Source organism: Phyllobates terribilis, unplaced genomic scaffold (genome assembly GCF_046119375.1).
Source record: "Phyllobates terribilis strain yellow unplaced genomic scaffold, ASM4611937v1 Scaffold_29__1_contigs__length_15306474, whole genome shotgun sequence".
Taxonomy (NCBI): domain Eukaryota; kingdom Metazoa; phylum Chordata; class Amphibia; order Anura; family Dendrobatidae; genus Phyllobates; species Phyllobates terribilis.
Window position 1 is genome coordinate 9,107,461 of NW_027362789.1, and position 25,715 is coordinate 9,133,175.

Genomic DNA, 25,715 nt, shown 5'->3' on the forward strand with positions numbered 1-25,715 from the left:
ATTTGTAGTATGAAATGATGACCAATCAGTTGGGCTGCATTTGGCTGGATCTGAGCACACAGTATGGCTCTTAACAAATCAGAATTCATTTGGCTGCTTCTGTCCTGTGTCACATCTTCAATAAACACTAGTGACCCAGTGCCACTGGCAGCCATGCATGCCCAAGCCATCACACTGCCTCCGCCGTGTTTTACAGATGATGTGGTATGCTTTGGATCATGAGCTGTACCACGCCTTCGCCATACTTCTCTCTTTCCATCATTCTGGTAGAGGTTGATCTTGGTTTCATCTGTTCAAAGAATGTTCTTCCAGAACTGTGCTGGCTTTTTTAGATGTTTTTTTAGCAAAGTCCAGTCTAGCCTTTTTATTCTTGATGCTTATGAGTGGCTTGCACCATGCAGTGAACCCTCTGTATTTACTTTCATGCAGTCTTCTCTTTATGGTAGATTTGGATATTGATGCGCCTACCTCCTGGAGAGTGTTGTTCACTTTGTTGGCTGTTATGATCTGAAACAAGCACTAAGGAAAGATAGGGGAAAGCTGTCCCTACAGTAAGACTAAGCTGAATTCCTACGATGTAGCGGGCAGCCTGTTCCTAGTGAACATACCCTCCTTAGTCCTCGACTTGTCTGAACGAAGACCTATAGAATTAAGGGAGGGGTCCCTAGGGTCCCTAAAAGAACTAAGGACTGGGACAAAAATGGGACACCTCCTAAACAGAAGTTGTTGCAGAACACAAAAAGACAAACTGACAAAAAGTACTAGAGGTCCCAGAGGACCAAGCGAACTGACAGAGAAAGGCACCGAAGCACCAGGCTAGAGAAAGTCAAACACTGAAGTCCAGCACAGCCAGGAGGGCGGAGCTGGAATATAAAGGCAGATGGTCAGGTGACCGCAAAACCCAAGATAAAAAAAAACAAACAGAAGGGTGCTAACAGTACCCCCTCTTTTATGAGGAGCCTCTGGATCCTCCAGGCCCAGGCCTATCCGGAAACCTCCTGTGGAAAGCTTTAACAAACCTAGGAGCAGAGACATCATCCGTCCTTACCCAGGAGTTGCCTTCGGGACCGAAACCCTTCCAGGAGACAAGATACTGTAATCTCCCTCTATGCCATCTAGAATTCAAGATAAGAGAAATTTCATATTCGCCGTCTTCCACCACAGGAGGAACTGTGATAGTGGCGTCCCTATCAGATACATCAGCCTTTTTCAACAAGGAGACATGAAACACAGGATTAATCTTCCAGGAAGTAGGGACATCCAACCTAACAGCAGACGGGTTAACTACCTGAAGCACTTTAAATGGACCCACAAGCTTAGGACCCAGTTTTTTAGAGGGAATCCTCAACCGCAAGTTCTTTGAGGACAACCAAACCATGTCACCCACAGTAAACAAAACCTCTTTACGTTTCCTGTCAAAATACTTCTTGGACTTGTTGTTAGCCTCTTGAAGGTTGCAAATTACATTAGTCCAAACTCTCTCCAAATCACCGGAAAAATTCTCCTCCTCCGGCACCGCCGACCCTAAGTTGAAAAACGAACCAAAATACGAATGTCTCCCAGTACAACAAAAAAAAAGGAGAACACCCAGCAGAGGAGGATGTATGATTGTTAAGAGCAAATTCTGCGAGAGGCAGAAACTCACACCACACCTCTTGATTGTCTGCCACAAAACAACGCAAAAACTGTTCAACATCCTGGTTCTTTCTTTCAGTCTGTCCATTAGACTCAGGATGATAACCAGACAAAAATGACAAATGGACTCCCAACCTGTCACAAAAAGCACGCCAAAAGCGAGCCACAAACTAAGGTCCTCTATCAGAAACAATATCCGTGGGAGCGCCATGGAGCTTGACAATCTGCTTAACAAACGCCTTAGCGAGTGTCTTGGTGCAGGGCAACTTAAAGAATGGAACCAAATGACACATCTTACTAAAACGGCCCACGACCACCCAGATGACAGTAAAACCCTTGGACACAGAAAGATCAGTAATGAAATCCATTGTGAGATGCGTCCAAGGTGCACTAGGAACCTCCAGAGGGCAAAGCAACCCCACAGCAGGAGTATGTAAAGCCTTTGACCTAGCACCCACAGTACATTGACGCACCCACTTGAAGACTTCCTTCTGCCATCCAGGCCACCAAAAACTGCAACTGATAAGTCGCTTAGTTTCCAAAATTCCTGGATGACTTGCCAACCGAGACTCATGACACTCCACAAACAAATCTCTCCTAAAGGCTCTAGGCACGAACAACCTCCCATTGGGACTGTTAGATGGAGCATCATCTTGAGCTTTCAGAATCCCATTCTCCAAAACGGAGTCCAAAGCCGCCACCACAACTCCTTTCCGTAAAATGCTCTCCTCCTCTTCGGCACCAACCGTAGGAGAGAAGCTGTGAGATAAAGCATCGGCTTTAACATTCTTAGTACCAGGCATATAGGTAACAGAAAAATGAAACCGAGAAAAAAATGTGCCCACCTAGCTTGACGGGCATTCAAGCGCTTGGCAGCATCCAGATAGATCAGATTCTTATGATCTGTGAAAACCTGAATAGGAAATCTAGCGCCTTCCAAAAAATGACGCCAATGTTCAAACGCAAGTTTAATATCCAGCAACTCCCGATTTCCAACATCATAATTCAGTTCGGTTTTCGAAAAGAAGGCACAAGGATGTACTCCACCCTTATTCTCCTGAGACAAAACTGCTCCGACCCCCACCGATGAAGCATCGACCTCGACCAAAAAAGGCTTGGTCTCATCAGGCTCAATAAGGATAGGGGCAGAACTGAACCTCTCTTTTGAGATACTCAAACGCTTCAATGGCCTCAGTAGTCCACTGGGCCATATTCACCCCTTTCCTGGTGAGATCGGTTAGAGGTTTAACAATTACAGAAAAATTCTTAATGAATTTCCTGTAATAATTGGCAAAACCCAAAAATCTCTGTATAGATTTCAAACCAATAGGCCTAGGCCATTCCTGCACAGCCTGAACCTTCACCGGGTCCATCTCAAAGCCCTCGCTGGAGACAATGTAGCCCAAAAAACTAATTTTCTGCACAGCGAACTTACATTTCTCCAGCTTAGCAAAGAGTGAATTATCACTCAATAACTGCAAAACTTCACGTACACTCTGCCAATGGGACTCTAGATCTGGCGCATAAATCAAAATGTCATCCAAATACACAACCACATTCTTACCAATCAAAGGTCTCAGGATGTCATTAATAAGGTTCTGAAAAAATGCAGGTGCATTGGTAAGACCAAAAGGCATCACCAGATTCTCAAAATGACCTACCGGAGTGTTAAAGGCAGTTTTCCATTCATCACCCTCCTTCACACGTAACAAATTGTATGCCCCCCGGAGATCAGTTTTGGAGAACCACTTGGCTCCCACTAACTGGTTAAACAAGTCAGGAATTAACGGCAATGGGTAGGAATTGCGTACGGTAATCTTATTAATTTCACGAAAATCCAGACATGGACGTAAACCGCCGTCCTTATTTTTAACAAAGAAGAATCCAACTGCCACAAGTGACTTAGAAGGTCTAATGTGACCAGCAGCCAGGCTAGCCTCTATGTACTCCTCCAAGGCCTTTCTTTCAGGGATAGTCAGATTAAACAAGCGACTTTTGGGAAGAGTAGCACCTGGAACAAACTCAATGGCGCAATCATAATCCCTATGAGGAGGTAAAACTTGCGACTCCTCCTCCGAAAAAAACCTCCAAAAATCTTGAATAGGTATGGTAATTCTCCTTTTTCCACAGCTGCAATGCGACCATTACAACATTTATCATAGCACTTCGGACTCCAAGACTTAATCACATTAGTAGACCAGTCCAATAAAGGATTGTGCAGTTTTAACCAAGGCAATCCTAGAACAACTGGAGAGGGCAAATTATCCGAAACAACCAAGTCAAAAATTTCTTGGTGACCTCCATTGAAAGTGACAGGAAATGCAGCAGTCTTGTGAGTAATACATTTCAAAGGAGTGTTATCAATTGCAACCACAGAAATAGGTGATGGCAACGGTTTGGATTTCAATTTAAGTTTTTCCAAAAACCCTTTATCAATCACATTAAGTGTTGAACCACAATCCACAAATACCTGAAATTCAATCAAATCTCCTTGCAGAGTAGTACTCCCAGAAAGAAACACTCCTGCAGAGCGTAAAAAAGCTATGCAGATGTAACTGACCTTTTTTTTTTTTCTTTACTTAAACGATGCTCACAATACTTAATCAAATGGTCGGCTTTACCACAATAAAGACACAAACCTTCGGTGAATCTCCGATCTTTCCTGAGAGCGGAGTGACCTCGCCCCAACCTCCATCGGTTCTCCGCTGACAGAGCAGATTTTCTGGGAACTAGGACCTGAAGTTACAGGAGTTTTTACATCATTAACCCTGGACCTCAGTCTCCTGTCAATACGAACAGCTAACTGCATAGCTTCCTGTAGAGTCTCAGGTACAGGGAATGCAATTAGCAAATCCTTAACCCTTTCACTCAGACCAGCAAGAAATAAACATCTCAGCGCAGAATCATTCCATTTAACTTCTAAGGCCCATCTCCTGAAGTGTGTGCAATAATTTTCAACATCATCTGACCCCTGATTCAAACGTCTAAGTTCTGATTCAGCAGATGAGATTCGATCAGGATCGTCATATAATAGCCCCATAGCAGAAAAAAATTCTTCAACAGAACTTAAACACGGATCATTAGGTTGGACAGAAAAGGTCCACCCCTGTAGTTCTTTGCGCAAAAGTGATATAATAAAACCAATGTGCTGTGATTCATTCCCAGAGGACCTTGGTCTCAAACGAAAATATAACAAACAAGCATTTTTAAAGAAAAAAAAAATCTTGCTGTTTACCATAAAAAACATCAGGCAGTCCTACCTTGGGTTCGACAAAATGCGCTCCAGGACAGCTACTCACGTGTTGCTGAAGCTCGGCCACCTCCAGAGACAATCCCTGCAGGCATTGAGCCAACTCCTGGACAGAAACCATACTGATCCCCGAATTTCTTTCCTTTTTAGTTTTTTTTTTTTTGGGCTGGACTTACTGTTATGATCTGCAACATAAACTAAGGAAAGATAAGGGAAAGCTGTCCCTACAGTAAGACTAAGCTGAATCCCTACGATGTAGCGGGCTGCCTGTTCCTTGTGAACAGACCCACCTTCGTCCTCGGCTAGTCTGAACGGAGACCTATAGATTTAAGGAAGGGGTCCCTAAATGAACTAAGGACTGTGACAAAAATGGGACACCTCCTAAACAGAAGATGTTGCAGAGCACAAAAGACAAACTGACAAAAAGTACTAGAGGTCCAGAGGACCAAGCGAACTAGACAGATAGGCACCGAAGCACCTGGCTAGAGACAGTCAAAACAACACTGAAGTCCAGCAAAGCCAGAAGGGCGGAGCTGAAATATATAGGCAGATGGTCACGAGACCACAAACACAAGATAGAACCCTCCTGTTAGTTTTTTCTAACAGTGTTTGTGTGTTTGTCAGCGTTTGTATCAGACTTTTTTGTGTCCGCATCTTTGTGTCAGCGCGTTTGTGTGCGTGTTTGTGTGAGTGTGAGCGTGTTTGTGTGAGCGTTGTCAGCGTGTTTGTGTGAGAGTGTTTATGTGAGTGTGTTTGTGTGAGCGTGTTTGTGTAAGCGTGTGAGAGTGTTGTGTGAGCGTGTTTGTGTAAGAGTGTTTGTGAGTCAGTTTGTGTGAGAGTGTGAGCCTGTTTGTGTGAGAGCGTCAGCTTGTTTGTGTCAGCTTGTTTGTCAGCGTGTTTGTATGAGTGTGTGAGCCTGTTTGTGTGAGCCTGTGAGCCTGATGGTGTAAGTGTGTTTGTGTGAGCGTGTTTGTGTAAGCGTGTGTGAGATTGTGATCGTGTTTGTGTGTGCATGCTTGTGTGTTTGTGTGAGTGTCAGCGTGTTTGTGTGTGCATGCTTGTGTGTTTGTGTGAGTGTCAGCGTGTTTGTGTGAGCGTGCTTGTGAGAGAGTGTTGGTGTAAGCGGGTTTGTGTGAGAGTGTGAGCGTGTGAGGAGATTTGTGTGAGGTTTGTGCAAGTGTGGATGGGTCAGCGTGTTTGTGCGAGCGTGTTTGTGTCAGTGTGTTTGTGTCAGTGTGTTTGTGCAAGTGTGGATGGGTCAGCGTGTTTGTGCGAGCGTGTTTATGTGAGTATTTGTGTGAGCGTCTTTTTGTGAGCGTGTTTGTGTAAGTGTTGTGTGAGCGTGTTTGTGTGAGAGTGTGATCATGTTTGTGTGAGCATTTATGTGTTTGTGCCAGCGCGTTTGTGTTTGTGTGAGAGTGTGTGCATGTGTTTGTGTGAGAGTGTGTGCATGTGTTTGTGTGAGAGTGTGTGCATGTGTTTGTGTGAAAGTGTTGTGTGAGAGTGTTGTGTGAGTCTGTTTGTGTGAGTCTGTTTGTGTGAGTCTGTTTGTGTGTGTTTGAGTGACTGTGCTTGTGTGAGAGACAGTATGTGAAAGAGTGTGTGTGTGAGAGACAGTATGTGAAAGAGTGTGTGTGTGTGTGTGTGTGTGTAAAGTAAAGTTAGTATTATCAAATCCTTCCCAAATTTACACCTCCAGGAAATTTAAATTAGTTGCAAAAGTATTGCTCCTATTTTGATACTATCTAAACCTGGGGTGTGTTTTAAATTAAGGTGAGTTCAATAGTTAGAAAAATCTGATACTTTCTATAAATTATTAGGTGTAATTTAAACATTTTGCTATCAAAAAAACAGCCTCCTCCATATCCCCTCAAGCTGTCCTATCCATCACCAAGATAGGTGCGTTTTCTTCCATTTAGGTAGACGTAATCTTCAAAGAATTTGCTTCTAATTCACATTAAGTAGCTGGAAGGTATATCTTGCAAACTCTAGATGTGATGTTTGCCTATCAAACAATTGTTTGTGCGAGTGTGTTTGTGCGAGCGTGTTTATGCGAGCGTGTTTGTGAGAGTGTGAGCATGTTTGTGAGAGTGTCAGCGTCTTTGTGGGAGCCTGTTTCTGTAAGCGTGTGTGTGAGTTTGTGTGTGCATGCTTGTGTGAGTGTTTTTATGTGAGTGCCAGCGTGCTTGTGCCAGCGTGCTTGTGCGAGATCGTGTATGCATGCGTGATAGTGAGTGTGTGAGAGAGGGTGTGTGTGTGCATGACAGTGTTTGATAGACAATGTGTGTGTGTGCGTGATAGTGTGTATGTGTGTGTTTTACAGTGAGTGAGTGTGCGCATGTGATAGTGAGTTTGTGTGAGTGTGTCTGAGAGTGTGTGTAGGAGAGTGAGAGAAAGGTTGTGTGAGTGTATGCACATGATAGTGAGTGTGTGTGTAGGAGAGTGTGAAAGAATGTGAAAGAATGTTTGTGAGTGCAAGAAAGAGAAAAAGAGAGTCGGGGAGTGTGTGCATGTGTGTGTCAGTGAGTGAGTTATGCACACACAAAGGACGCAGACGTGACGTACGGTACATAGGTAACCCTGGACTCTGATCTCTTCTTCAAACCACATATCCAAACCCTTTCCACTTCCTGCCGACTCCAACTCAAAAATATCTCCCGATTCCGCACATTCCTCAACCATGAATTTGCAAAAACACTAGTGCACACCCTCATCATCTCCCGCCTCGAATACTGCAACCTCCTTCTCTGTGGCCTCCCCTCTAACACTCTTGCACCCCTCCAATCTATCCTAAATTCTGCTGCCCGACTAATCCACCTGTCCCTACGCTATTCCCCAGACTCACCTCTCTGTCAATCCCTTTACTGGCTCCGCATTACCCAGACTCCAGTTCAAAACCCTAACCACGGCATACAAAGCCCAAAGCCATCCACAACCTGTCTCCTCCATATATCTGTGACCTAGTCTCCCGGGACATACCTGCACGTAACCTCCGATCCTCACAAGATCTCCTGCTCTACTCCCCTCTTATCTCCTCTTCCCACAATCGCATATAAAATTTCTGCCGTGCGTCCACACTACTCTGGAACTCTCTACCCCAACACATCAGACTCTCGCCCACCGTGAAAACCTTCAAAAGGAACCTGAAGACTCACTCACCTCTTCCAACAAGCCTACAACCTTTGCTCCAGCCAGTAACCATTGCTCCACCATACCGCTGCACGACTAGCTCTACCCTCACCTACTGTATCCTCACCCATCCCTTGTAGACTGTGAGCCCTCATGGACAGGGTCCTCGCTCCTCCTGTACCAGTCGCCGTCACATTTTGTTAAAGATCATTGTAATTGTTTTTGTAGGTATACCCCTTTTTTTACATGTAAAGCGCCATGGAATAAATGGCACTATAATAATAATAATATTAATGTGTTTTTTAGCACCTTGAGGGATGCAGTTTTTAGAATTGTGTTACTTATGGGTATTTTCTGTCATATAGACCCCTAAAAATCACTTCAAATGTAATGTGGTCCCTAAAAAAAAAAAACGGTTTTGTAAATTTTGTTGACAAAATGAGAAATCGCAGGTCAACGTTTAACCATTATAACATATAATAATTGTTTCAAAAATTGTGCTGATGTAAAGTAGACATGTGGGAAATGTTATTTATTAACTATATTGTGTGACATAACTCTGATTTAAGGGCATAAGAATTCAAATTTGAAACTTTGCAACATTTTCAACATTTTTGACAATAAACGCAAGTCATATTGAACAAATTTTACCACTACCATGAAGGACAATATGTCACGAAAAAACAGTCTCAGAATCAGTGAGCTCTGTTGAAGCGTTCCGGGGTTAGTACCTCATAAACTTACCCTGGTCAGAATTGTAAAAATTGGTTTGGTCATTAAGGGGAATCTGTTACCCCTTGGGACTTATCTGACCTACTAAGATGGGCATACAGGTGACAGAAATGTAAATCTATTTATACCTGTATTCCTCATATTAGAGGTCTTATTGCTGTGAAATGTCTTCTTATTCATTCTGGTTTCTGATGCGTTCCAGTCCCTGGACCCGGAAGAAATCCCCACCTCCTGTGTGATTTATAATGTTTCCCCACTCCACTGCACGTCACGGTGCCCTGTGACGTGCAGTTGCGGCGGCCAAATCCCGGACCGGGAAGTCATAGAGACTTGTAGGTGCTTGAATACAAGATCCCTGCAGTACTATGACCAAACACGGGAGTGCGCCTTCTGCAAAATGTGAAGTGCGCGGGATTTGGTCGCCGCAAATGCACGTCACAGGGCACTGTGACGTGCAGGGGAGGGGGGAAACATTATAAGTAATATAGGAGGCAGGGATTTATTCCAGGCGCAGGGCCCGCAAGCCATCAGAAATCAGAATGAATAAAAAGAAATTTCACAGCAACAAGACCTCTAATATGAGGCATACAGGTATGAATAGATCTACATTTCTATCACCTGTATGCCCATATTGGTAGGTCAGATAAGTCCCAGGGGGTGAAAGATTCCATTTAAGGTCAAAATTGGCTTGGTCACTAGGGGATAAAATATATGGGGGGAGGCCACGGCGTTTTTTTTTTTCAATTATTTAATGCGCTGACTGCAACCGTCATCAGCGTTGCCTGATCTTGCTAGTCACAGGAAGACCAGGAGAGGATGATGACAGTTGTCAGCACCCGGTATCAGCGCTAACCAGGGCTGTGGAGTCAGAGTCCATTTTGGTGGAGTCAGAGTCAGTATCAAATGGACTGACTCTGACTCCTAAAATATATAATAAATTGGGTACAGTAGTTCAATGCAGTTTGTGGGGAATATTTTTTCATAAGAATTTTGGAAAGTTATGAAATGTCCTATAAATGTCTGTCCTATTCCTGATCTAAGGGTCTAGACTTTTAGCTGAGATGAATGTGTACTGCAGTAAATTTATCACTTAAACATGAGCCATGTATGAGGGAGTCGGAGTCATGGAAATTGAGGAGTCGGAGGTTTGGCTTACCGACTCCACAGTCCTGGCGCTAACTGTACTGCTTTTCCAGGCGCTGGAGCTTTTCATTCTGGTACATGTCAACCGTGTGTCATCAGTGTGCACGTGTGTCATCAGTGTGCACGTGTGCGGCATGCACGCATTTCCTTCGTGCTGCTAGAAAAAATTACATGTCTGCAAGTTTTTCACACGGACACGTCGTCCATGTGAAAAAAACTACATTCGTGCACCACCATTGAATACAATGGGTGTGCGTGTGTCCGTTTTTGCAGCCCTTAAAGGGAATCTGTCACCACTTTGGAGTTATCAGACCTCTACTATGGGCATACAGGGTACAGAAAAGTAAATCTATACATACCTGTATGGCCATGGTAGAGATCTGAATGCAGAGAAACGTAGTATTATCTCCTTGGTTTTTCACAGGCTTGGCGTCCCCCCACAGGGAGGGCCCTTTGTTTCCTCCCGGGCCCGTTTGTCTGAGTACAGTGCCACAGTGCTCTATTGCGCAGGCGCTGGGGAGTCACTGTGGCACTGTGCTCAGCCAAACGGGCCCAGGAGGAAACAAAGTGCGCTCCCGGTATGCCGCGCTTTGCGCTTGTGCCGGGAGGTGAGGGAAGAAAGCGCACGTCACAGGGACCTGTCAAGTGCGGGGAGGGGGAGAAATATGGTAAACGTGGACATAGGCGGGAATTGGTGGAATAATAAGCAGATTGGTAGGGATAGCTTGGTATCTTGTGAAAAACCAAGGAGATAAAACTACATTTCTCTGCATTCAGACCTCTACCATGGGCCATACAGGTATGTATAGATTTACTTTTCTATACCCTGTATGCCCATAGCTCCAAAGTGGTGACATATTCCCTTTAAAAAGTGGATGTGTGAAGGTAGGCTAACACATACACTTCACATACTGTGTGTAAATAGACAGCACATCTATACTACAGATATGCAACCACCACATATACACTATGGATTAAATCAGCATTTTTTTTAGAGAAAACCAGGAGTGAAACAAACAGATAAAATCTATCTTGGAGAGACCTGAACCTCTTTTGCACCGACTCCTGATTTTGGCTTACAAATTCCTGACCCAAATCCAGGCCAAAATCGGTCTGTGAATGTGTCCCCAGGATGGCGGCAGTAATATGGGACAGTGTCTTTAGGATTTCTCCCACAGTCCCTGCAGCAGGTTCAGCCGCACAGTAACAGATGTGATACCAGGGGTGAGGGGAGACACCTGCTGCAATCCTTGTATCCTGCAGTACTGCGGCCATTGTACCGGGGTCCTAGAAAGATCTACCGCAGGGAAGACAGTGGAGGGAGGAATACGGACACGGATCATTAATACTTATCTGTCACTTTGTGCGGAGCCTGAGATCAGTAAATCACAATCTTCCATCTGCGGCCTGGAGAAAATGGTGCTCGTGTTTGGGGTCTAAGGGGAGGACACATCTGCCGGTGAGACGACTGCTCTGCTCAAGTGATCGGCTGCAGCTGGTGCGAGTGGCAGATCGAGCGATGTCATAAGGCAGAAGGCGATGAGGTCAAAAGAGAAGAGAGAAGCCCAGGACCAGCACAGCAATTCATTATTGTCACTGCTTTCTTCATTTTCTTTGTAATCTGGAATAAATATTTATTTAGAAACTTCTCTGTGATAGAACAACCACCCCCAATAAACCCAGCACAGGATGTGCCCCGGAGTCTCTACTATAGTGCACATGATATAATCCATATCTATATACTTCATGGTACAAATGGTGACAAGAGCACTACCTGCAGCCACCAGTAGAGGGAGCGCAGGAGCGAGCTGCATGAAGCCGCACATTACATGTCGTGTCAATACATTTACCGGGCGGTAGATGGCGCAGTTTTAAACAAAATCACCAACTGTCGCAGGCAGCGCTGGCCGCCAGGCTCCTTCCTCCGGCTCCAGCACAGTGACGGCCGGGGGGGCAGGCAGCCCCTAACACCGCTCTCTGCCCGCCCCCCGCCGGCGGTACCTCCCTGGGGTGTCAGCTTCGTCCGGGACAGAAGCTGAGGGCCTCGTCTGTCACTTCAGCAGGACGCAGGGAATCCGGTGTCACGCAGGGGACGTCGGGCAGCGCGGTGACGTCACTGCATGGCGCGCAGAGACACGTGATAGCAGAGGAGCCGGAGGCTGCGGTGCACCCTGGGGCTGGAGCAGGGTTGTGGCTCTCCCAGTGCGGTAAAGGGCCTGGTCATTCTGGCCACTGTCATTGTGCTGTCACCCACACAGAGCCGGCTATTCCCTGCTGGACAGAGGGACCAGGCCCTTCTGGCCACTGGCATTGTGCTGTCACCCAGAGCCGGCTATTCCCTGCTGGGCAGAGGGACCAGGCCCTTCTGGCCACTGTCATTGTGCTGTCACCCAGAGCCGGCTATTCCCTGCTGGGCAGAGGGACCAGGCCCTTCTGGCCACTGTCATTGTGCTGTCACACAGAGCCGGCTATTCCTTGCTGGACAGAGGGACCAGGCCCTTCTGGCCACTGGCATTGTGCTGTCACCCAGAGCCGGCTATTCCCTGCTGGGCAGAGGGACCAGGCCCTTCTGGCCACTGGCATTGTGCTGTCACCCAGAGCCGGCTATTCCTTGCTGGACAGAGGGACCAGGCCCTTCTGGCCACTGGCATTGTGCTGTCACCCAGAGCCGGCTATTCCCTGCTGGGCAGAGGGACCAGGCCCTTCTGGCCACTGGCATTGTGCTGTCACCCAGAGCCGGCTATTCCCTGCTGGGCAGAGGGACCAGGCCCTTCTGGCCACTGGCATTGTGCTGTCACACAGAGCCGGCTATTCCCTGCTGGGCAGAGGGACCAGGCCCTTCTGGCCACTGGCATTGTGCTGTCACCCAGAGCCGGCTATTCCTTGCTGGGCAGAGGGACCAGGCCCTTCTGGCCACTGGCATTGTGCTGTCACCCAGAGCCTGCTATTCCCTGCTGGGCAGAGGGACCAGGCCCTTCTGGCCACTGGCATTGTGCTGTCACACAGAGCCGGCTATTCCCTGCTGGGCAGAGGGACCAGGCCCTTCTGGCCACTGGCATTGTGCTGTCACCCAGAGCCGGCTATTCCCTGCTGGGCAGAGGGACCAGGCCCTTCTTGCCACTGGCATTGTGCTGTCACCCAGAGCCGGCTATTCCCTGCTGGGCAGAGGGACCAGGCCCTTCTGGCCACTGTCATTGTGCTGTCACCCAGAGCCGGCTATTCCCTGCTGGGCAGAGGGACCAGGCCCTTCTGGCCACTGGCATTGTGCTGTCACACAGAGCCGGCTATTCCCTGCTGGGCAGAGGGACCAGGCCACTGGCATTGTGCTGACACACAGATTCGGCTATTCCCTGCTGGGCAGAGGGACCAGGCCCTTCTGGCCACTGTCATTGTGCTGTCACCCAGAGCCGGCTATTCCCTGCTGGGCAGAGGGACCAGGCCCTTCTGGCCACTGGCCTTGTGCTGTCACCCAGAGCCGGCTATTCCCTGCTGGGCAGAGGGACCAGGCCCTTCTGGCCACTGTCATTGTGCTGTCACCCACACAGAGCCAGCTATTCCCTGCTGGGCAGAGGGACCAGGCCCTTCTGGCCACTGGCATTGTGCTGTCACCCAGAGCCGGCTATTCCCTGCTGGGCAGAGGGACCAGGCCCTTCTGGCCACTGTCATTGTGCTGTCACCCACACAGAGCCGGCTATTCCCTGCTGGGCAGAGGGACCAGGCCCTTCTGGCCACTGGCATTGTGCTGTCACACAGAGCCGGCTATTCCCTGCTTGGCAGAGGGACCAGGCCCTTCTGGCCACTGGCATTGTGCTGTCACCCAGAGCTGGCTATTCACTGCTGGGCGGAGGGACCAGGCCCTTCTGGCCACTGGCATTGTGCTGTCACCCAGAGCCGGCTATTCCCTGCTGGGCAGAGGGACCAGGCCCTTCTGGCCACTGGGCTTTATCCTGCCCTATATGACAATGCTGAACCCCACTGGGATGCAGGACACTTATTGGATGTAGATCTATACAGGGGCGGACCTACCGCCCTTGCAGACGGTTCATTGAATGGGGGGCCCCCGAGGGAGAGGGGGCCCCTCCAGCAGGGCCGCCATCAGGGCACGACGCAACGCTGGAGTCCGGATCAGCAGCAGGTAAGAAGGGAGGTGAGTATTTGATTTTTTTTTTTTTATGTATGGGGGCATGAGGCATTATATGGTGGGGGGAGAGTGGGTGTGACATCCTGCATGGGGCATTATATGGGGGGAGAGGTGACATCCTGAATGGGGCATTATATGGGGGGTAGAGGTGACATCCTGCATGGGGCATTATATGGGGGGGGTGACATCCTGCATGGGGCATTATATGGGGGGGTGACATCCTGCATGGGGCATTATATGGGGGGGTGACATCCTGCATGGGGCATTATATGGGGGGTTGACATCCTGCATGGGGCATTATAAGAGGGGAAGGGGGGAAGTGACATCCTGCTTGGGGCATTATAAGAGGGGGAGGGGGGAATTGACATCCTGCATGGGGCATTATAAGAGGGGAAGGGGGGGAAGTGACATCCTGCATGGGGCATTATAAGAGGGGGAGGGGGGAAGTGACATCCTGCATGGGGCATTATAAGAGGGGGAGGGGGGAATTGACATCCTGCATGGGGCTTTATATGGTTGTGGGGGGTGTGTGACATCCTGCATGGGGCATTATAAGAGGGGAAGGGGGGAAGTGACATCCTGCATGGGGCATTGGAAGGGGGGAAGTGACATCCTGCATGGGGCATTATAAGGGAGGGGGTGGTCTGAATTACTGCATGGGGCATGATAAGGGAGGGGGTGGTCTGACTTACTGCATGGGGCATTGAAAAGGGGGGAAGTGACATCCTTCAAGGGGCATTATATGGGGGGGAGAGGTGACATCCTGCATGGGGCATTTTATGGGGGGTAGAGGTGACATCCTGCATAGGGCATTAAAAGGGGGGTGTCATCCTGCATGGGGCATTATAAGGGGGGGAACAGCCTGCATGGAGCGTTATATGTGGGCCAATATTCTGTATGGAGCGTTATATGGGGGACAGTATTCTCTATGGAGCGTTATATGGGGTCAGTATTCTGTATGGAGCGTTATATGGGGGCCAGTATTCTGTATGGAGCGTTATATGGGGGCCAGTATTCTGTATGGAGTTTTATATGGGGGCCAGTATTCTGTATGGAGTTTTATATGGGGGCCAGTATTCTGTATGGAGTTTTATATGGGGGTCAGTATTCTGTATGGAGTTTTTTATGGGGGCCAGTATTCTGTATGGAGCGTTATATGGGGGCCAGTATTCTGTATGGAGCTTTATATGGGGGCCAGTATTCTGTATGGAGCGTTATATGGGGGCCAGTATTCTGTATGGAGCGTTATATGGGGGCCAGTATTCTGTATGGAGCATTTTATGGGAGCCAGTATTCTGTATGCAGTGTTATATGGGGACCAGTATCCTGTATGGAGCGTTATATGGGGACCAGTATCCTGTATGGAGCGTTATATTGGGACCAGTATCCTGTATGGAGCGTTATATGGGGACCAGTATCCTGTATGAAGCTATATATGGGGACCAGTATTCTGTATGGAGCGTTATATGGGGACCAATATCCTGTATGGAGCGTTATAAGGGGGTCAGTATCCTGTATGGAGCATGATATGGTGCCCATAATACTGTATGGAGGACTATACTGTCCGGTCTGCACTGTGCGCTGTGAGGATTTGCCGGTTTCTGAGCTATTGTAGAATTTACAATAGATATCACTCATGTAATGTAGTAAGTGAAATCCTTGGCCTTGTACTATATATATATATTTCCCTGTCGTATCTGTGCATCATGAATCATGGTATGTGTTAAAGGGGCCCACTGAGACTCTTTCGCCCAGGGCCCACAAAAACCTGGAGCCGGCCCTGGGGGTAAGTATAACAAGTTTTATTTTTTTTAAATACAATTAACTAGGAGTGGGGGGAATCAGAGATGCATGGGGGGGATGAGAGATGCACGGGGGGGGGGGCAAAAAAATTCTTGCACAGGGGCCCACTACATTCTTTGTCCGCCCCTGGATCTATAGGAATCCTGGAATGGTATTTTTCGCAGTAATATTGAGCCGTGGACTAGATATGGCTCATATCTATTTTTATGGGATGTTTATACACAGGAATTACCCCCCTGATTTCGGTCTGTACAATATCCTGCTCTGATCACATCCACGTCCATTTCATTTACTGGTGATCATTTTTGTTGATCACAGGACCACAGATTTCTTCCAAGCTTGCACCTAGGGGTGTTTTAACCCTCGGGCCATTTTCAGTTTTATCATTTTTTTCCTTTTTTATTTTTCTGTCCACATCGTCGTTGGGGGCTTTTTTTTTTCTTTTTTGGCGGGACGTTTTTATTGATACCATTTTGGCGTGGATACCATGTTTTGATCGCCTCTTATTGCATTTTATTGCAATGTTGTGGTGGCCAAAAACACGTAATTCTGGCCTTTAAATTTTTTTCTCATTATGCCGTTTAGTGATCAGATTAATTTATTTTATATAAGGGGTTAATACTATAACTACTGGCCCAATGCACCAGTTCCTTCCCCCCTCTAGGATTTTGCCTGCTTTATATAAGAAAGCTAAATCCCAGTGGATGATTTCATGGTGTTTTTATTTGAAGTAAATTGATTTTTTAAAGGGAATCTGTCACCCCCTGGGAGTTATCAGACCTCTAATATGGGCATACAGGTGATAGAAATGTAAATCTATACATACCTGTATGGCCCATATTAGAGGTCTGTTTGCTTTGAAATATCTTTTTATAAAATCAGGATGCCGGGAGGAAGTGGAGACCAAACCTTACTGTTGTGCACACCGGAGGTCACTGGAGCGGAAGTCACAGTGACTCCCTAGCACCTGCGCACTAGAGCCCAGCAGTGTAAAATAGGGAAGGGAGAAAAAAGAACGCGCCTTGCATTATAGGCGCATTGCGCATGTGCGGGATGTGCAGACCTAGACTGTGATGGTGAGGGGGGAATATTTAAATTAAGCAGGTAGACGGGCATTTCTTGGCGTCCCCTGGACGCCAAGCTTAGCAGAATGGCTTTTATAAAAAGATATTTCAAAGCAAGCAGACCTCTAATATGGGCCATACAGGTATGTATAGATTTACATTTCATACACCCATATTATGTATGCCCATATTAGAGGTCTGATAGATCCCAGGGGGTGACAGATTCCCTTTAAGTGAGTAAACATCCAAAGTTGTACATTCATTTTTAATACCGTTTTATATTTTTTATGTATTTCGATGCAGCCAAAAAAATCAGCAAAATTTAGTTTTTTGTAATGAATAAAACTAGCAATTTTATTATACAAATAATTACACTCAGTGCTGATTGTTCAGTTTGTCCCAAATTCAACTTTTGAGGAATGTAACATAGTAACATAGTTTTTAAGGTTGAAGGAAGACTAAGTCCATCTAGTTCAATCCATAGCCTAACATGTTGATCCAGAGGAAGGCAAGAAAAAACCCCATGTGGCAAACACGAAGCTCCACATTGGAGAAAAAAATTCCTTCCCGACTCCATACGACAATCAGACTAGTTCCCTGGATCAATGCCCTATCAGGGAATCTAGTATATATAACCTGTAATATTATACTTTTCAAGAAAGCCATCCATACCCTTCTTAAATTTTAGTAGTGAATCACTCATTACAACATCATGCGGCAGAGAGTTCCATAGATCGTTAGAGAAGAATAGGATGCTAAATAACCCCAAAGTTTTATCTTGCATGCTGACCAACGCAAGAAGCCTGACCAATAAGGCGGATGAGCTGCGGGCGCTTATATCGGAGGAGAGGTATGACATCGTAGGTATAACAGAGACTTGGCTAGACGATAGCTACGACTGGGCGGTAAATTTATTAGATTATAGTTTATTTAGAAGGGACCGGAAACGGGAAAGGCGGAGGAGTCTGCTTATATGTAAAGTCATGTCTAAAACCCAGACTAAGGGAAGATATAGGAGAGGGAGAATAGGGGGTCGAGTCCATGTGGGTAGAGATAGAGGGGGCAAAAAATAATAATAAAATATTACTGGGGGTCTGCTATAAGCCACCAAATATAACAGAGGAGAATGAGAATCTGTTATTAGGACAAATAGACAAAGTAGCAAAACATAATGAAGTGATTGTAATGGGGGATTTCAACTACCCGGATATTGACTGGGAAACAGAAACCTGTAGATCTCAAAAAGGAAAGAGGTTCTTGACAAATATTAAGGATAATTATCTCTCCCAACTAGTGCAGGAACCAACGAGAGGGAAGGCCGTGGTGGACTTAATATTGACTAATAGGCCTGATAGAATAACTGAGGTACAGATAGGGGGGCACCTAGGTAATAGCGATCATAATATTATCGACTTCAAAATGCCCTTCAGTAGGGTTATCAATAAGGGAACAACAAAAACATTAAACTTTAGGAGGGCGAAGTTTGATCAGCTGATAGAAAACCTTCAACTTATTGACTGGGACAAAGTACTTAATCAATGGAATACGAATAGTAAATGGGAAACCTTCAAAAGAATTCTGAATACTCAGTGCGAGAGGTATATACCGTATGGGAATAAAAGGGCCAGAAATAAGAGGAAACCAATATGGTTGAACAAGAACGTAAAAGGGGCGTTAAATAGCAAAAAAGAGGCATTCAAGATATTAAAACAGGAAAACAGTAAGGAGGCACTAATGTGTTACAAGGAAAAAACGAGAACCTGTAAAAAACAAATAAAAATAGCGAAGGAGGAAACAGAGAAACATATTGCTAGGGAAAGTAGATCAAATCCCAAACTGTTCTTTACGTATATAAATAGTAAAAGGATTAAATCGGATAATATTGGACCGATAAAAAGTGAGGAAGGCAAAATCATAGAGAAAGATGAGGATAAAGCTAATCTATTAAATAATTTTTTTTCGACAACTTTCACAAAGGAAATCGAACTAACAGGAGAAATGAGAAGTGACAAACTTAATCCTCCACTAAGTATGACAAATCTAACCCAAGCTGGGGTACAGAAACGCCTCAGTAACATTAAAATAAACAAATCACCAGGACCTGATGGCATACACCCACAGGTACTAAGGGAACTAAGTAATGTGATAGACAGACCGTTATATCTTATATTTAAGGACTCTGTTGAGACTGGGTCTGTACCACTTGATTAGCGACAGGCGAATGTAGTGCCAATATTCAAAAAGGGAGCAAAAAGTGACGCCGGAAACTATCGGCCGGTGAGTCTGACGTCCGTTGTGGGCAAAATTTTTGAAAGCTTCATTAAAGAGGCAATTACGGAGCATCTTGATGCTAATAATCTTTTAATCCCGAACCAACATGGATTCATGAGGAATCGCCCCTGCCAAACAAACCTGATTGACTTCTACGAGGAGGTTAGCTCTCGAGTAGATCAGGGGGAACCAGTGGATGTCGTGTATCTCGACTTCTCAAAAGCGTTCGATAGCGTGCCACATAATAGGTTGGTATACAAAATGAGAATGATGGGGCTGGGGGAAAATGTTTGCAAGTGGGTAGCTAACTGGCTAAAGGATAGAAGGCAGAGGGTAGTTATAAATGGAATATACTCAGAATGGGTAAGCGTCACTAGTGGGGTACCACAGGGGTCTGTACTAGGCCCAATGTTATTTAATATCTTTATTAACGACATAGTCAACGGGATAAATAGTAAAATATCAATATTTGCAGATGACACAAAGTTATGTAAAACAATTAATACAAAAGAGGACAGTGCAGACCTACAGAGGGATTTGGATAAGCTGGGTAGGTGGAGCATTAAATGGCAAATGAGGTTTAACGAGGAGAAATGTAAGGTCATACATATGGGAAGGAAAAATGGAAGTCACCAGTACTCACTGAATGGGAAATCATTGGGGAATTCAGAGATGGAGAAGGACTTGGGCATCTTGATTGATAGCAAACTAAATTGGAGTGCCCAAAGTCAGGCCGCTGCTGTAAGGGCAAACAGGGTAATGGGATGTATCAGAAGAGATATAGCTGCAAAGGATGAGAACATTGTTCTTCCACTGTACAAAGCACTGGTCAGACCACACTTGGAATACTGTGCTCAGTTATGGGCCCCAATATATAGAAAGGATATAAATGAGCTTGAAAAGGTACAAAGGAGGGCAACAAAATTAATAAAGGGAATGGAGGGACTGCAATACCCAGAGAGGTTGGCAAAACTAGGACTATTCAGCCTGGAAAAGAGAAGGTTGAGGGGGGACATAATAAATGTGTACAAATATGTTAGGGGACAGTATAGAGATCTTGCCCGGGATTTGTTCAAAAGGAGGGATATTACGGTAACAAGAGGGCATTCACTAAGATTGGAAGAGAAAAGGTTTCAGCACCAGCATAGAAAGGGGTTCTTTACTGTAAGAGCAGTGAGAATATGGAATTCACTGAGTGAGGAGACGGTAATGTCGGATTCACTACACCAGTTCAAGCGGGGACTGGATGCATTTCTAGATACCAGGCAGATTTCAGCGTATACTTAAAAATAAAATAAAATAGTAGGTTGATACAGGGATTTATTCTGACTGCTGGTTTCAGAGTCGGGAGGGAATTTTTCCTCAGGTGAAGATTAGCTAAATCATTTGGGGTTTTTGCCCTCCTCTGGATCAACTTTAGCAATTACAGAACTAACAGGTCGAACTTGATGGACGCAAGTCTTTATTCGGCTTTACAAACTATGTTACTATGACTGCCCCCCCAGGTAGACCTATAGTGTCTGGTGTACAAAACTTCTGTGAACCAATTTGTCCCCATCCTCTGGTAGAGACATTACCGTCCCACCTTAGGGACACTACCGATTTTCTTAAAAAAAATGGATTGGGTACATGTGGATGAGGATGTCCTCATGGTGGTTTGTGATGTTGAATGATGTTGAATCTCTTTATACGTCCATCCGCCATGAGGACGGAGTTAGGGCCACCAAGGTTTTTCTTGAGATGTCGGATATGGAGATTGGGATGCGCGACCTTGTGGTCGAGCTCTTACAGTTTTCCTTAAGTCACAATTTTTTTCTGTATGGAGAGTCCTTCTACCTACAGCTCCAGGGGACAGCTATGAGAGCGGCTTGTGCCCCCTCTTATGCTAATCGGTTCCTGGGGCTGTGGGAGAGGGAGATCTTCATGACCGATCCAGTACAGGGTATTGATAGGATCCTGTACTGGGGTCGATACATTGATGATATTTTCTTTTTGTGGCAGGTCTCTGACACGGAGGTTGCGCATCTCATCTACACTCTAAACCTCAACAACCTCAACATCAATTTAACTTTCAAGACTGGGAGACACAACATGGAGTTTTTGGATGTTATGCTGAGCATTGACTGTGATGGACTCATCCAAACGGGCGTTTTTCGGAAGCCTACGACGACTAACGCCCTTTTGCATGCTAATTCCTCTTACCCCAGGAAACTGATTAATGGCATCCCCACAGGCCAATTTTTGAGAATTCGCCGAATCTGTTCCAATGATGAGACTTTTGAAAAACAGGCATTGGACCTCAAAGATAGGTTCAGAAAGAGGGGTTATAGTGAGAAAGCTATACAGAGAAGTTATCGAAGAGCAAAATTCTCAGATAGGAAGAACCTACTATACCAACAACGAAAAATTGGAGGAAAGGATATCGTGAGATTTATCTCAACATTTAATTCTAGAAGTAATGAGATATGGAATGCTTTGAACAAACATTGGCAGGTTCTTCTTTTGGACAAAACCCTCTCCTCTTATATCCCCCGCAACCCTATGGTTACTTATAGACGGGCTCAGAATTTACGGGATAGACTTGTTCATAGTAATCTTAATAGTAAGAAGAAAACCTATATATTTGGATCAAAAGGCCCTTCATGGGGATGTAGACCTTGCGGGTCATGTGTGGCCTGTCCAAATACTTGTTCTGAGAAGACATTCACTAACGCGGACAAATCTAGGGAGTATACCATAACTCATGCCATCACGTGTACAACAATAGGGGTCATCTATAGTGCTAGATGCCCCTGTGATAAGATTTATATTGGCATGACTACTAGGGAGCTCCGCAAACGAACAAGAGAACATGTTTTGGACATCATAGCAGCCAAAGAAGTAACTAACTTGGATTAACTGAAAACTTTACCCTGCCATTTTAAAAGGCACCATGAGTGTGATGCCTCTCTCCTCAAGGTTAGTGGTATAGACCGAGTCTATGTGGGGATCCGAGGCGGAAATTGGAAAAAGGTCTTGGCCCAAAAAGAAGTGAAATGGATTTTTACTCTTAATACCATGGTACCCCATGGTCTTAATGAATCCAACAGCTTTGTTCCTTTCCTCTAAATTTACTTCCCTCTTCCGTTGTATTCTGCTTTCTCAGTTTCCTTCTTCTTTCTTCTCTTTTCTCTCTTTTCTTCTTTGTTGTCTCTTTATTGTTGTCTGCTGATTATATTTCTGCTTATCACTATTTTTATTGGTCTATTTTTATTGTTTTTATGATGTTTTTACTGCTTGTTCTTCACTTATTTTTCTTTTGCTTATTAGTTCTTTCGCCTATTTGATGTATTTCTTGAGGAGTCTCGTTTTGGCCATGAGTTGAAGAGAAGAAATACACCATTATGCTGTACTTTGAAACATTCTTTGGGATGGACTACATGCCTACCACAATATGGATATACACATTTTATTATGAATATTTTCACCTCATTTTTTCACTTTTTGCTTTGTCTCTTAGTATTATGTCTTTTTCTGTATTTTTTGATTATCACGATAATTCCATGTTCTTATTTCTTGTGAGCGTGGACATAATATTTATCGGGTGCATATTTGTTACATCTGCCGCCTTTTATGTATTTATTTATTTATATATTATATTCTCTCATGTATTATTTTCACATATATATCCTATTTTGTCTTTCATTGTTTTTCTAGTCACGTTCACGTTCTTATTTCTACATACATCTTCTCTTCTACACCTACCTGTACCACTGTTTCCTTGCTTTCCATGTTGGCGCGCATAAACTCCTTGCAGATATTCTCCTCCCCTCCTCGCTACTTCAATCCTGGTGATTCTTATCACCTCACTTCCGGTTTGCGTTCCACATGAATCCCGGATGTTCAGTTTACGTCACTTCCGGGCGCGTTTGCGTTCCAACGTGACACGCACGCCAACACCGATACTGTGGTAGGACTGTGCTCTGATGAGACGCGGTCTTCTAACAGATCGCTGCTTGGCGCTCTTTTTGCATAGCGCTATGCTTTTGTTCTTATACTCTTCTCATTGGCCAATTGTCCTATATATACCCCCTCCTCACCCCCCTTTCTGTATCCTGGTAAAAGCCTACGGCGAAACGCGCGTCGGACCTGTGTGGACTCTGAGGGATCTTCAGGTAGCTCATGTGATACATTCATGTCCATTTTCCAGTACCTCTGACCTCTGTATCAGCTGTCGTATTTATTTATTTACTGACCCCTTTTCTATGTAGCCTAAGTACCTATTCACTTGGGACACCTTGTTGCACTTTGCACTTTATTTAAATGATGGTCTCCATATGCATCTTTACCTTAGGCTGACTTTGGTCACTGTGCTTTTGTACATGGTTTAAAATGTCGATTTATGCTTCTACCTACCCTCAGATGCCCATTTTTCTGTTTACTTTTTTCCTCTTTTGTATTATTGTTTTGTATGTGTTTTTATGAATTTTTCAATTAATGTCCATTTTATACTGTCCATGAGTCACATTTATAGGTTATTTATTAATATAAAATAATTAGAACACTTAATATTGAACATAATTAAGTATGCTTATTTCCCCCTATATACCGTGTATATATACGGTGTATATATTAATATTCCCCCTTCTATATATCATATGAGCTCCCTATATACCGTAAGAGCCCACACACAGCCCCTATAAACCTTAAGAGCCCCACATAGGCTCCCTATATATAGCATGAGCCCCACATAGCCTTCCTATATACACCATGAGCCTCACATAGCCTCCCTATATACAGCATGAGCGCCACATAGCTTCCCTATATAGAGCATGAGCCCCACATAGTCTCTCTATATACAGCATGAGCCCCACATAGCCTCCACATATACAGCATGAGCCCCACATAGCTTCCCCATATACAGCTTGAGCTCCACATAGCCTCCCCATGTCCAGCATGAGAGCCCCATAGCCTCCCCATGTCCAGCATGAGAGCCCCATAGCCTTCCCATCTGAAGCCAAACATCCCATACACACAGTGGCGTACCGCCAATGAAGGCAGGCCATCACTGCTATGGAGACGTGAACCGGGGAGGGGGGCGCACCACACTGGGCCCTCCCCGCACCGGGCCCCACCTCTGCCCATCAGCACCCATACTGCCTGGCCGACCACCCACACAGAATGATGGGGGTGGAAGCGTCTGCTGACGCTCCCTCCTCCATCATCATTGCTCGCGCTGATGGCTGGAGGGGGGGAGGCCCAGTGCAAGCAATGATGATGGAGGAGGGAGCGTAAGCAGTCGCTTCCACCCCATAATTCTTCCTCGTTGTCTGACGTCTTAGAGCAGCGGTTGCGATGACGCCAACACTTGGCGCCCGTTGCTCTGAGATGTCCGGCGCTTCACAATGCACGCTGAGGAGACTGGAGCACTGGGTGGAACCAGGAGAGGTGAGTACTGTATTTATTTTTTTAAAATCAGTGACCAGTGGCCATAATACAGTATGGGGGGTGCATTATATTGTGTGGAGGACCATGGGGAGTGCATTATACTGTGTGGAGGACCATGGGGGTGCATTATACTGTATGCAGGATCATGGTGGGCGCATTATATTGTGTGGGGGACCATGGGGGTGCATTAAACTATATGGAGGTCTATGGGGGTACATTATGCTTGTATAGAGGACCATGGGGGGTGCATTATATTGTGTGGAGGACCATGGGAGTGCATTATACTTGTATAGAGGACCATGGGGGGTGCATTATATTGTGTGGAGGACCATGGGGAGTACATTATACTGGGTGGAGGATCATGGTGGGCGCATTATATTGTTTGGGGGACCATGGCGGTGCATTATACTGTATAGAGGATCTTGGGGGTCACATTATACTGGTATAGGGGACCATAAAGGGGTGCATTATATTGTGAGGAGGACCATGGGGAGGTAGGTTTTTTTGGGGTGCGGCGGCCCAATTAGAACTTCTGTTATTGGGCCACATGATTTCTATGTACGCCCTTGCATACACATTATTGGTGGCCCCTCCTCCACCAATGTATTCCCCACGGTCTGCATCACCTGTCCGCCATAATAAGGAGGTCCCACAATGATCTCCAACTCTGTTACCTCCGGGTGGTGTGGTGAGCGGTGACATGAGTAATGCAACTGCTCACCACGCCAGCTGGAACACAATGAGAGTACCATGAGAACCCGGCTGCAGTGCCGAGCGGTGACGTCATCAAGGTCACCGCCAGGCACAGGCATCGGTTCCCACGGTAACCTCTGTTTGAGTCAGCCTATGAACTGCGGTAATCTTACTGACGTCACCGCTCACAGTGAGACAGGTGAATATAACTTTGGGCCCTCTTTATTATGGAAATAAGGTGGACAAGTGAGCATATCTTTCATTTCTATGGTACTAAATAGGAAAATGAGGGGAATTGTAGGGGATTTTTTTTTCAATTAAAGGACTTTTCTCTGTGTGTTTATTTGTGTTTGTATTTTAACTACGGGGTTAGTAATAGGGGTGGCTAATAGACACCTCTCCATTACTAACCCCTGGGCTTGATGTC

At 45.6% G+C, this 25,715-nt stretch overlaps 1 protein-coding gene across 1 annotated transcript in view; it reads left to right on the top strand.

The window, feature by feature from the left end:
- The window catches only part of LOC141178661 (uncharacterized), a 201,270-nt gene extending 179,120 nt beyond the window's left edge, over positions 1-22,150 (top strand). Inside the window, exon 2 of the mRNA XM_073660551.1 lies at positions 21,170-22,150. Coding sequence (XP_073516652.1) covers positions 21,170-22,066 — 897 coding nt within the window. The 3' untranslated portion in view covers positions 22,067-22,150. The remainder of the gene's footprint in view (positions 1-21,169) is intronic.
- Positions 22,151-25,715: the final 3,565 nt, after the last annotated feature.